Source organism: Equus quagga, chromosome 3 (genome assembly GCF_021613505.1).
Source record: "Equus quagga isolate Etosha38 chromosome 3, UCLA_HA_Equagga_1.0, whole genome shotgun sequence".
Lineage (NCBI taxonomy): Eukaryota > Metazoa > Chordata > Mammalia > Perissodactyla > Equidae > Equus > Equus quagga.
In genome coordinates, this window is record NC_060269.1 from 155,202,194 (window position 1) to 155,214,395 (window position 12,202).

Genomic DNA, 12,202 nt, shown 5'->3' on the forward strand with positions numbered 1-12,202 from the left:
GCCCGGCGCGGACAGCGGGGTCGGCGCCGCAGTGCAGCCCCGCTTCCCGGAGCGCGGACCGGGTCGTGCCTGCCGCCGGCGCTCGGGCGGCACGGGCCCGGGATGGCGGCGACGGCTGACCCCGGGGCCCGCGCCTGGGTCGGCAGCGGCTCCCCGCGCCCGGGCAGCCCGGCCTCCAGCCCCGACCTGGGCGGCGGAGGCCGCGCGCGCCCGGGGCCGGGGTCCGGGCCGGGGCCGGAGCGGGCGGGCGCCAGGTCCCCGGGCCCCGCTGCGCCAGGCCACAGCTCAGGAAGGTGACGCTCACCAAGCCCACCTTCTGCCACCTCTGCTCCGACTTCATCTGGGGGCTGGCCGGCTTCCTGTGCGAAGGTGAGCGCTCACGATCCCCTCGCAAACCCCGTCCCGGGCCCAGACGGGCACCTCCCCGCTGACCTCTGCAGTCCCAGCAGGGGCCTACCCGGGACAGAGCCCTGGCCCCAAGGGGCAGGAGTATACCCGGCCCAGGCCCTCGCCATGGAGGTGAGGAGGACCGCTCCTCCAGGGGCCTGGGGGCGTCAGGAGCCCGCGCGCGGTACCCCCCTCCACGCCACCGCTGTGGGGTGTAAGGAAAGAACTGCTCCCTGGACTTCCTCGCCTGGGTTGGGGTCCACTGGGGGGAGCGCGGGGAGGGGGCCGCTGGGGCAGGGTGAGCGAGGGGCAGGTGCCTGACTGGGGGATGAGGCCAGCCCACCGGCAGCAGCCGGGACTCCTTCTGTGGGATCCTACCCCAGCTGGGTAGGAGGCAGCAAGGGGCAGCGGCGTGGCCAGGCAGGGTTGGCCTGGGCCCTGGCTCCCGTGCCCTGGTGCCGGTCCATTCTCGCCCTGTGTGCACGCTGCTGCCCACAAGGGGCGAGTGCTGGCGCTGCCTTGGCTCAGACTAATGGAGAGCCGGCCGGGGCCTGCCTGGAGTGCGGCGTGCCCAGACAGGACTCCCTCCTGGTGCCAAGCTGGCCGGCGGGGCGAGGAGGCGCCCCCTCCTCTGGCTCCTGGGCAGCCCGCATGCCTGCTTCGGGGTCTGCTTTCTTCTAGTCCTGCTCCCTTCTGGAGGGCAGGTGGGTGGGACCTTTGACCTGCTCAGGGAGACAGGCCTTCAGCTCTGGAGACAGACGGACCACTCAGGCTGGGGTCTCAGGGTGGGCCTGGCTGGGTCTGGGTACCAGAGACTGGACCCCTCACACAGGATGCCTTCTGCCAGGGAAAATAGCCTGGTCGTCCTGACCCCCCAGGGCTGTACCGTGGGGCCTGGCCGTCTGGCATGGGCTGGTCACCCCTGGTTTCTCTGTCAGATCAGAAATATTGCACTGCCTGCCTGGCCCCTGGGAATGCCACGAGGGTCACCTGAGGTGGGAGACAGACTTGTGCAGGCTGAGTCAGCTCCAGGTCTGAGGCTAGACCCGGGGTCCCCATGCAGGTGAGGGGTAGTAATGGCAGGGCACCAGGTCTGAGGCTAGACCCAGGACCTCCACACAGGTGAGGAGTAGTGAAGGCATAGTGCCTGGTCGAGGCTAGACCCAGAAGCCCCTCACAGGTGAGGGGTGGTGAAGGCAGAGTGCCAGGTCTGAGGCTAGACCCAGGGCCCCCACACAGGTGAGGGTGGTAAAGGCAGAGTGCCAGGTCTGAGGCTAGGCCCAGGACCCCCACACAGGTGAGGGGTAGTGAATGCAGGGCTCCAGGTCTGAGGGGCTCAAGAACCCTTAGCCTGGTCTTGGGGTGAAGCAGCTCGTGGAAAGAGGCTATGCCTGGGGCATGATGTGGGGGGCATGACGTGGAGGCCTTGCCAGGCAGCTGTGTGCACATTCCCCCATCTCTGTGGGGGACAGCTGGTGATCTCCGCCAGCAGAGGGGCCGGACCAGGGTGTTGGAGGAGGAGCCCCCTGCCCTGCCAGGGAGCACCCAGGATGTGGGTGTGGGGTGATCAGGCGCTATCTCCACAGCCAGAGCAGGAAGCTGGGTGCTGCCTGCCCAAAGCTGCTGCCTTCCGCGGCAGAGTGAGTTGGGCGCCTGGGGGGGCCTCCCCACTTCTGCCCACCTCATCTGGCCCCAGCCCACTTCTGGAGCTCTTTCTGAAGGAGGCCTCAGGGCTGCTCTTGCCAGCCCGTAGGAGCTCGTCTGCCTCTGTCTGGGGACTGGGGGGTGGGCTGCAGCCAGTGGGACAGGGCTGCCTCGAGGTCCCCGGGCAAACAGTCTTCACCTGAGGCTATGTTGGGGAGTGTGTTCCTCTGCCGCCTGCCCACTTCCTAGCTCCCTGGAGCCTTTTCCATCCCGTCCCACCCCAGTGCTGTGTGTGCTCCCAGAGGCCACGCCAGCCGCTTCTCCCATCCGCCACCCACTCCTGTCCATCTTTGGGTGTGTCTCCTGGCTGAGCTTAGTCTTGCCGGGACCCCCTTCCTGGAGTCCTGCCCTGCCTCCCCAGGATGAGTGGGGTGCCCCTTGCTGCTCCCGTGGGCCTCAGGAGCACAGGCACGTCTGAGTGCTCACCGCCTTTAGAGCCTCTGGGCTGTCTGCCCCTCTGGGTGCGGGCAGGGCAGGTGCAGCCCTCCCGGGGCTGGCTGTCCCGCCTGCCTCAGGGGTCCTGGCCCATCACAGACTGGCTCTGTGTCTCTGCAGGCACACGGCATGTGTGTGCAGTTGGGGGGGGGTGGTGAGGGAAGGGTGTGCTTGGCGAAGCTGGTCTGGGGGGACATGCAGAAATGCAGGAGCTGGCCAAGGCAGGATGCCACCTGCCCACCTGCCTGCCCCTTGCAGAGGGCCAACTGCGGAGGCTGGAAGGAGACCTGGGCCTGCATGTGGGGGGCAGGGGCCACTTTCAGGATGCCAGGACACACCGTCATCCAGGACAGTCAGAACCACCCAGGCCCCTGCTCCCCGCTCTGGGCTGTCTTGGGATGTGGGGTGGGGCAGAGGATCAGGGTGTCCATGGTGCTTCTGGGGGGAGGCTTTGCCGTGCCCTCCCTCTGTCCCCTGGAACTGCCCCCCCATCGGCTCTGGCAGAGTGGGCCCACTGTGACGGGTGCTCTGTCCTGTCAGAACGCTGGAGACCCGCCACAGTCCTTGGTGGCCCTGCTGCCTGAGGCCTCCCTTCTGCATGCCAAGCCCTGGGGTCTCTTGATTCCTGGGCAGGACAGGGACCAACTCATGCAGCTCTCACTCCCACAGTTTGCAACTTCATGTCACATGAGAAGTGCCTGAAGCACGTGAAGATCCCCTGTGTGACCCTGGCTCCCAGCCTGGTCCGCGTGCGTAAGGGCATGGCTGCCGCACCTGCTGGCAGGGGCCAGGGGGTGGGGGAGGCTGGCAATTGTGGCAGGTCCTGGGCTGGGGGTCAAGATGGCGGGTTGGATGGGGTGGGCCATGGGACCAGCATGGGGGACTTGGATGTCCTGGTCTGGGTCCTTGAGCTGCTGACTGCATTCTTGCCTGTGAGCCCCTCCCAGGGCAGCAGCCAGGCCTCACGTCCCTCTGGTTCTGACACCATCTCCTCTGGGCTCCCTGGGCAGTGCAGCTGGATCAGACCTGGACAGGACCAGTAGGGGCCTGAGCAGCAGAGGAGCAGGCATGTCCCCCACAGAAGGGGCTGCCTGAGACCATGGCTGGAACAGCCCAGCATTGGTCCTGCAGAGTGAGGAGGCAGGCATGCTGGGGAGTCCCCCAGCAGGACCCCTCAGGGGCACCCACAGCACCGAGTAAATAGTGCTCAGGAGGATTTGGGGCTGCTGCAGGGGTCAGGCAGGTGTCATGGGGTGGTGATGGAGCTGTGTGGGATGTGGAGGAAGTCTGGCTGCAGGACTTGGACGGGCAGTGGGATTGGCCAGGAGCCCCTGGGCTGAGGCAGTGCCCTGCTTCCTCCAGGTCCCAGTGGCCCACTGCTTTGGACCCCGGGCGCTGTACAAGCGCAAGTTCTGCGCCGTGTGCCGCAGGGGCCTGGAGGCACCCGCGCTGCGCTGTGAAGGTACTGCCTGGGCCTGCCAGCTCCCTTTGGGGCCAAGCCCCCCCACTCCTCCCAGGGCCCTGGTCTCTGCCGCTCAGGGTGGCCCATCCCTGCCCATGGCCGGGTGCTGGTCAGGGCTGGTGGGCAGGAGGCGGAGGGGTGCCCTGGGGGCGGGCGTTTGTGGTTCTAGAGATGTGCTCGTGGAGGGGAGGCTGGTGCAGGGGCACAGGGGTGCAGGCTGTGCCTTGAAGAGGGCTGGGCGGGGAGAGACGGGGGCGGACAGTCCCCTCCAGCCGAGAGGATGGGGCTGTCCTTGCCCGGCACATCTGGCGCAGGCAGGTTAAAGAAAGCTTGGACAGGGCGAGGGCGGGACCCAGGCGGGCGAGAAGGCGGCGGGGGCCGTGGGGAGCAGCGAGAGACCCCTAAACCTGCCCGCCCCCCAGTGTGTGAGCTGCACGTTCACCCCGACTGTGTGCCCTTCGCCTGCAGCGACTGCCGCCAGTGCCACCGGGACGGGCACCGGGACCACGTGAGTGTGGGGGGGTTGGAGGGCTGGGGAGCACGGGGGACCCGGCGAACTCATTGACGGCCCCCTCCGCAGGACACACACCACCACCACTGGCGAGAGGGGAACCTGCCCTCCGGCGCGCGCTGCGAGGTCTGCAGGAAGACGTGCGGCTCCTCTGATGTGCTGGCAGGTGTGCGCTGCGAGTGGTGCGGAGTGCAGGTGCGGCTGGCTCTGGGGGGCAGCAGGAAGGTGGGGTGGAGCCTGGGGGCGGTGGGCGGGTGGGGTGGGGCGTGGCCAGAGCGGGGCGCTGGGCAGGTGGGGTGGGGCCTGGGATCTAGGGGGCGAGTGCATTGTCCCGTGGGAAAACAGCGTGGAGAGCGTGGCGGTGCCCGCCTCCCCCCCCCCCCCCCACCGCCCCCCGTCCGTCTGAGCTGTCTGCGTTGCTCTCTTTCGGGGTGGGGGCTCCTGTTGTACAGAGGAGAGTCTTAAGGCCACGCGCTCAGCGTGGGCCCCGGTGGAGTCACTGAGAGCCGCCTGGACCCCGGCCTCTCCTGCGCGGAGGCCCCAGGCTCAAGCCTGTGCCCCCTCAGGCCCACTCAGTCTGCTCCACGGCACTCGCCCCCGAGTGCACGTTCGGGCGCCTGCGAACCCTGATCCTGCCCCCTGCGTGCGTGCGCCTGCTATCCCGCAACTTCAGCAAGATGCACTGCTTCCGCATCTCCGAGAGCGTGACCCCAGAGCCGGGTGAGCGCGGGGCGGGGGCGGGAGTGGCGGGCGGCAGGGTGGGGGCTGGGCGCTGAGTGACACTCCGCTGTGTCTGTCCTGTAGGCGAAGGGGACGATGGTGTGGACACGAGCTCCCCCGCTGGCCCGGGCAGAGAGGCGCTGGCGCCAGAGTCTGGTAAGTGCCGCTTAGCTGTCGCCCAGGCCCCGGCCAGGACCCCCGCTCTGTTCCCCACCTAGTCCCTAGTGCCCGTCCGCCCCCCTATCCGGTCCCTCGTTCCCCATCCTGTGCTTCATCCTGTCCCTCTTTCCCGCATCCCATTCCTCCCCCATCCCTCCTCCCCCACGCAGGCCCCAGCACCAGAGATTCACACCCACTTCCCTCTGGCCCAGGCAAGCAGACCCTGAGGATTTTTGATGGAAATGACGCTGTGCAGCGAAACTACTTCCGTGTCATCACTGTCCCGCGCTTGGCCAGGAGTGAGGAGCTGCTGGTAACGGGGAGCCCCCCAGGGGCTGTGGCAGGCCCATCCCTGGGGGGTTGTGGTGCCCAGCACGGCCGCGGCGCCCGTGCACACCTGGCCCCCTCTCCTGCAGGAGGCAGCGCTGCGGGCCTACTACATCACGGAAGACCCTCACAACTTCGACCTGCAGGTGCTCCCCGCACCTGCACAGGCTGGCGAAACCGGGGCCCGGGGAAAGTCCCGGAGTGGCGGGTCTGCGGAGGAGGAGGGCAGCCAAGGCCCCGGGTCCCTCGAGGCTGTGTCTGAGGCCTGGATCATCCGCGCTCTGCCCCGCCCTCAGGAGGTCCTGAAGATCTATCCTGCCTGGCTCAAGTGAGGCCCAGGCGGAGGCACAGGGTCTGCCTGCGGGAGTCGGGAGGGGGCGGGGCCGCCTGACCAGAGCTCCTGAGCTTGTCCCCTGCAGGGTGGGTGTGGCCTACGTGTCCATCCGTGTGACCCCACAGAGCACTGCTCGGACCGTGGTGCTGGAGGTTCTCCCACTGCTTGGACGCCAGGTGTGTACACTGGGCCCACCCTGGTGCTGGCCAGCCCACTGGGCCAGGCTGCTGTCCCACCTCTGGTGTGGCCGCCCTGGCTGGGTGTCCTGAGGAGGGTGGAGGAACTGGTCCGGGTCTTATGCCCCAAACCCTGCCCCCACAGGCCGAGGGTGCTGAGAGCTTCCAGCTGGTGGAGGTGCTCATGGGCAGCAGGCAAGGTGAGTGGGCATCCTGCAGCTGATGTCCTGAGTGGTGTGCCTCCTGGTGCCCTGGGCCTCAGGGCAGCTATTTGCAGAGGTGAGCAAGGCACCTGGTGCTGATAGGCCATGCCTCTTGCCCCTGCAGTCCAGCGGACGGTGATGGCAGATGAGGAGCCCCTGCTTGACCGGCTTCGAGACATCCGGCAGGTCAGTGGGTGTGGATGCTGGTCCCTGGGGAGCTGCTGGCCTTTGGCCATGGCCTCCACCTCGTGGAGAGAGAGTCTACCCTGGACCTCACGTCCACCTTGGTGGGCAGCTGACCCTCCTGGCTGGTAGTGCCTCTCCTGGGCCTGGTGGATCTGAGTGCTTCCTCACTTGTCACTTGCTCCTGGGAGGTGGGGTCCCTGAGGGGAGTGGAGGGGCCTGTCCTGAGGGAGGCCACCTGTGAGTTCTTCCCCTTCTCCCCTCCCCATCTTGGCCTGTTCCTCCTGGGGACTCTTCCAGCGGCCCCTTCCCAGATGGGGAGGGTGGGCCGGGCACCCCTGGGGCTCTGCTCAGTGCCCCCTGCCCCTCTCCCTGCAGACGTCCTTGCGACAGATGAGCCAGACGCGGTTCTACGTGGTGGAGGGCAGGGCCCTGGCCCCCCACGTTTCCCTGTTTGTCGGTGGCCTGCCACCTGGCCTATCCCCCCAGGAGTACAGCAGCCTGCTGGACGAGGCTGTGGCCACCAAAGGTGTGACTGCCTGGGCCGGGCTGGGCTCCTGGCTGCCAGGGACATAGCGGGGCCTGAGAGCAGGCCCTGGGGCTGCTGTGCTGAGGTCGAGTCCTGGGTCCTTCTGCCCCCTTGCTGTTCGAGCCTTCGCCCAGATGCTTCTTGCCACATGACGCTCTGTCCTCATCTCTGGGGCTCTGACTGCATCCCTTCCTCTGAGGAGGACTTCTGAGCCTCTGGCCTCTCTGCCCTGGCCCTGGCACGGGGCAGGCACTTCCTGGGGTCTGGCCCTGCTGGGTTGTGCGAAGTTACCCTGAGTAGGAGGTGGGGGCTGCCTGAGTGTGGATGGCTGTGAGGGCAGCATCCCAGTGGGTGGGTCAGGGGCCTGGGGGGAGGTCAGGGCCTGGAGGGAGGGAGTCGGAGGCCTGGGGGGGTCAGGCCCCAGGCCTCTGTGCTGCGTGTCCTGCTTCCCTGACCCAGCCTGTCTTTGCAGCGGGCCTGGTGTCTGTGAGCCACGTCTACTCCTCTCAAGGTGAGCCCCCTAGGGGTCATCCCAGGCCACAGCTGGAGTTAGAGTAGGAGCCCCCCCACCCTTTGCTGCTGTGTTTCCTTGTTGGGACCTGACCTTTCTCTGGGGCCGCGTGCAGGGAACCGTTTGAGTGCATTTTTTGGCTCACGGCTGCGATGCTTTTGCTAAAACGTGACTGAGGCCCAGAAAACATTCCCTCCGTGCTCGTTCTGCCCATGGGTTCATGTCTTTTATCACAGAAAACCTCACATCTGCCCACAAGTGGCAGGACAGACTGTGAGCCTGCGTCCCTTCTGTGGGTCCTCAGCAGTTAGCAGCGTTCTCCATTTTTGTGGGCGTACCCCCGCCGTGGGTCCTAGGCCACCCCTCCCCACCTCATGGTGGTCTCGCTCTTGTCCACCCACCATATCCTGTTTCTCAGCTCGGCCATCCTTGAAGGCTCCCTGGGGGGAGAAGTCGCACCGGGTAGACACCCTTGGGTGGGCTGACCTGAGGCCAGCTACAGTGGAGCCCCTTCTGGCTAGGGGGTGGCAAGACCCCGACCTGAGCTCACGGTCCACCTGCCGCAGGTGCAGTGGTGCTGGGCGTGGCCTGTTTCGCAGAGGCTGAGCGACTGTACATGCTGGTCAAGGACACAGTTGTGCATGGCCGGCCACTGACTGCCCTGGTGCTCCCTGATGTGCTGGTGAGTGGGCCCGGGGTGGGCACTTGGGGGATGTGGCCTCCACAGCTGGTTTGTTTAACGCTCTGGGGTTGGAGCGAAGTCTGCCGCACACGGTCTGATTTACACAGAGGGGGGTGCCTGAGGTCCCCGCTGGAGGCCTGCAATGGCAGCTGACAGGCCAAGGACCGCAGAGGCAGCGTCCTGCTGGGCCCTGGCCCCTCTCCCCCGCGCAGGTGCCCTGGGACTTCTGCTTGTGCCCCGACCACCTCTGGCCAGTAGGTGGTGCTCTTTGCCTGGGATGCTGGGCGCCTGGCGGCCGGCACAGGGCAAAAGTGGGCGTCTCGAGGGCACTGCTGTGGTCAGGGTGAGGGGAGGGGCCAGAGTCCCACCCCTGCCCTGCGCCTTCACTGCAGCCTCTGGTCCTTGGCACTGCTGGCCCCAGGGCCCCTCGAGGTGTCCATGGCTGCTCTGCCCCTGACCCCTGACCCTGACCACTGACCCCCGTCCAGGCGGAGCAGAATTAGAGCAGATGGGCATAGAGTCTGTGGCTGGGTGGGCGACACCTACAGGTCCTGGATGCCCCGTCCCCACCCGAGCCAGGTGGAGAAGGTGGGTCCTGCCCAGGTCAGGACAGGGTGGCCATACCTCCATCCTAATGAGGACGCAGTGCCTGCAGGGCAGGGCCCCAGCAGCTGGCCCGTGGGCAGAGCTGGCAGGCGATGCCAACATGCGCTTTCTCTTTCCTGTCAGCTGTCTGCCCCGGGGTGAGCAGGTAAGTGGTGACCGCAGGCAGCTCTGCTCAGTGGGCCACATGTCACCCCATGTGTCCTCGGCCTCGAGCCACGGCCACTTTCCACTGTATCTGTGCCAAGCTTGTCTGTTTTCTGTCACCTAGCAACCCCCATCATGGGGACTCTAGACCCCCCACCTCACCGTTGTGGGGACCCAGCTCCCCTGCCCACTGTCTCCTAGGCACTGTGTTTTGGGGGTTGTGTGTGGGAGGATGGGCCTCGTCCAGAGGCTGAGGGGACACGTGGGGCCACCCTGTGAACTGGGCTGTCCTCCCAGCTGCTACGTGGGTGGTTGGGGGCCCTGGAGTTGCAGTTCCTCCCGGGTGTGTGGTCCCCCCAGGGTGTGTGCCAGGTGACTCAGAGGGGCAGGTGGGGTCCCGCGTGGGCTTCCTGCCTACCTAGGCGCATTAGCTGTATGGATGAGGCAGAGGCTGCAGTCTGGGGCCCTGTGTCGCTGTGGTTGTGGCAGGGCCTGTGTGCTTAGAGCTCCAGGCCGGCCGGCCTCTTCCCTGCCCCACTGGCCAGTGGCCTATGGGCGTCCCTCTGCCATGGCGGTGCCCCGAGTGGTCTGTGGCAAGGTAGTGATGGCCGTGCAGCCCCTCGTGTGTGCCTTCCTTGGGAGGGGCTGGCCCCAGGCTGGTTCAGACCAGGTGGGCTCAGGGTGGGGGGTGGTCCCTGCCTGAGCAGTAGGGTGGGGAGACACCGGCTCTGCACAAAGGGTGGCCTTGGGAGCACACTCTGACCCGCCCCATCTGCCAGCACGCGAAGCTGCCCCCAGACTGCCGCCCCCTCCTCGTGTTTGTGAACCCCAGAAGCGGAGGCCTCAAGGGCCGCGACCTGCTCTGCAGTTTCCGGAAGCTGCTGAACCCCCACCAGGTCTTTGAGCTGACCAACGGGGGGCCTCTGCCCGGGTGAGTCCGGCAAGCCTCTGCCACACTGAACGGAGCCTGGCAGGCACCGGAGGGGGGCCCATACACACCTGCCGACGGCCGGTGGGAACAGGTTGGGGCTTGGTATGGAACCCTCACGGGCTGCCTTGGATGGGGGATGAGCTGTGGCCTGCTCTGCCCCAGGGTCGCTATTTCCCCACCCACTTGTTGCGCACCTGCATGGCCGTGGCTGTGGCAGGACACCTCCTGTCTCCCTCTCGCCAGGTTTCACGTGTTCTCCCAGCTGCCCTGCTTCCGGGTGCTGGTGTGCGGTGGGGATGGCACCGTGGGCTGGGTGCTGGCTGCCCTGGAGGAGATGCGGCACCATCTGGCCTGCCCGGAGCCTTCTGTGGCCATCCTGCCCCTGGGCACAGGTGGGTCAGCTGGCGAGTAGGGTTTATCCCTTCTTGCCCAAGTTTCACTTGAGGCCCAGGGTGGGGGGGTGGGTGTGGACAGTCAGTGTGCATCTTGCCCGTGTCCCAGGGAATGACCTTGGCCGGGTCCTCCGCTGGGGGGCGGGCTACAGTGGAGAGGACCCCTTCTCCGTGCTGGTATCAGTGGATGAGGCAGATGCTGTGCTCATGGACCGCTGGACCATCCTGCTGGATGCTCACGAGGCCACTGGTGCGGAGAACAGTGTGGCAGATGTGGAACCCCCCAAGGTACCCATGTGCTGGGTGAGGGTATGGCACCGCTGGGCCCCCTGCAGGTGACTCTTTACCACATCCGTCTAGGGACTTGCCCTTGTCCCTGCCACACTCTGGCGTGGGTGCCAGTGCCATCCCCTCTACGGATGGGGAAGCTGAGGCACAAAGCAGTGACTTTCTGGGTGGCAAGCCCAGGGCTACCTAGCTCAGACCTTTGCCTGCCCCGTGTGCCACGCTGTCCCCCCTGGGCACTGGCAGTTACTAAGCAGGGTGGTCACCAGACAGAAGCAGTTCTGACGATGGCAGCGGAGTTGGGTTGGAGACAAGGAGGCTGGACACAGCCTGGGGCATGGGGAGCACTTGGCAGGGCTGACAGGGCCACATGGGAACATGTTTTGACCCAGATTGTGCAAATGAGTAACTACTGTGGGATTGGCATCGACGCAGAGCTAAGCCTGGACTTCCACCAGGCACGGGAGGAGGAGCCCGGCAAGTTCACGAGCAGGTGCGAGAAGAGTAAGAACAGGAGCTTGGGGCTGCTCTAGGCAAAGCAGGGGCTGCCCCCTGGTGATGGCACTCTGCACTTCCTGCTGGTTCACCAGCAGGAAGTGGTGGAGGGGGCTCCAACCTGGGTCTGTTTTAGGCTGGGCAAGGGCCCCATCTTGTGACAGCAGACATGTCCCCCTTCTGCAGGTTCCACAACAAGGGTGTGTATGTGCGGGTCGGGCTGCAGAAGATCAGCCACTCACGCAGCCTGCACAAGGAGATCCGGCTGCAGGTGGAGCAGCAGCAGGTGGAGCTGCCCAGCATCGAGGGCCTCATCTTTATCAACATCCCCAGGTGCCAGCGGTGGACTCCCGGGCACTCTGGCCTCGGGTGGGGCTCTGGCCCTTGTCCAGCCTGCCCTCTTACCTTCCTACCCCTCTCTGCACAGCTGGGGGTCGGGGGCTGACCTGTGGGGCTCCGAGAGCGACTCGAGGTTTGAGAAGCCGCGCATGGATGACGGGCTGCTGGAGGTGGTGGGGGTGACGGGTGTCATGCACATGGTGAGTGGGAGGGCCGGGGGTGCCGGGCTGGTGTGGTGCTGCGACCCACTGAGCCCAGGGTGCTCTCCGGCAGGGCCAGGTCCAGGGAGGGCTGCGCTCTGGCATCCGCATCGCCCAGGGCTCCTACTTCCGTGTCACCCTGCTCAAAGCCACACCTGTGCAGGTGGATGGTGAGCCCTGGCTCCAGGGTCCTGGGCACATGATCATCTCAGCTGTGGGCCCAAAGGTATGTCCAATGTGGGGTGAGCCAGGAGGGGCCAGAGAGCCAGTGATGAGGTGGGCTCAGTGCTGGCAGGTCTCGGCTATACAGAGTGGCCAGCATGGCCCTGGTGCATGGGCAGTCCTGCTGCAGCTGGTTCTTCCCCAACTCCGGGTCACAGGTTCCCCCTGGGGCCTCAGAGGGGAGGGGTGGCTGCTGGACAATGGTCAGGCTTGAGCTCCCTCCCCACAAGCTGCAGTCATGGCAACCACCCTGCTCCTTCTCTTC

General features: G+C 66.3%; 1 protein-coding gene across 1 annotated transcript in view; it reads left to right on the plus strand.

The window, feature by feature from the left end:
• DGKQ (diacylglycerol kinase theta) overlaps nucleotides 1-12,202 on the plus strand; it is a 13,854-nt gene continuing 1,652 nt past the window's right edge. The window contains 23 exon segments of the mRNA XM_046656154.1: nucleotides 1-283; nucleotides 286-369; nucleotides 3,196-3,275; nucleotides 3,889-3,988; nucleotides 4,411-4,496; nucleotides 4,569-4,694; nucleotides 5,066-5,219; nucleotides 5,304-5,375; nucleotides 5,549-5,691; nucleotides 5,795-6,033; nucleotides 6,125-6,215; nucleotides 6,361-6,415; nucleotides 6,543-6,604; nucleotides 6,980-7,130; nucleotides 7,603-7,641; nucleotides 8,208-8,323; nucleotides 9,853-10,004; nucleotides 10,248-10,396; nucleotides 10,506-10,684; nucleotides 11,074-11,174; nucleotides 11,363-11,509; nucleotides 11,604-11,715; nucleotides 11,789-11,941. Coding sequence (XP_046512110.1) covers nucleotides 103-283; nucleotides 286-369; nucleotides 3,196-3,275; nucleotides 3,889-3,988; nucleotides 4,411-4,496; nucleotides 4,569-4,694; nucleotides 5,066-5,219; nucleotides 5,304-5,375; nucleotides 5,549-5,691; nucleotides 5,795-6,033; nucleotides 6,125-6,215; nucleotides 6,361-6,415; nucleotides 6,543-6,604; nucleotides 6,980-7,130; nucleotides 7,603-7,641; nucleotides 8,208-8,323; nucleotides 9,853-10,004; nucleotides 10,248-10,396; nucleotides 10,506-10,684; nucleotides 11,074-11,174; nucleotides 11,363-11,509; nucleotides 11,604-11,715; nucleotides 11,789-11,941 — 2,772 coding nt within the window. The 5' untranslated portion in view covers nucleotides 1-102.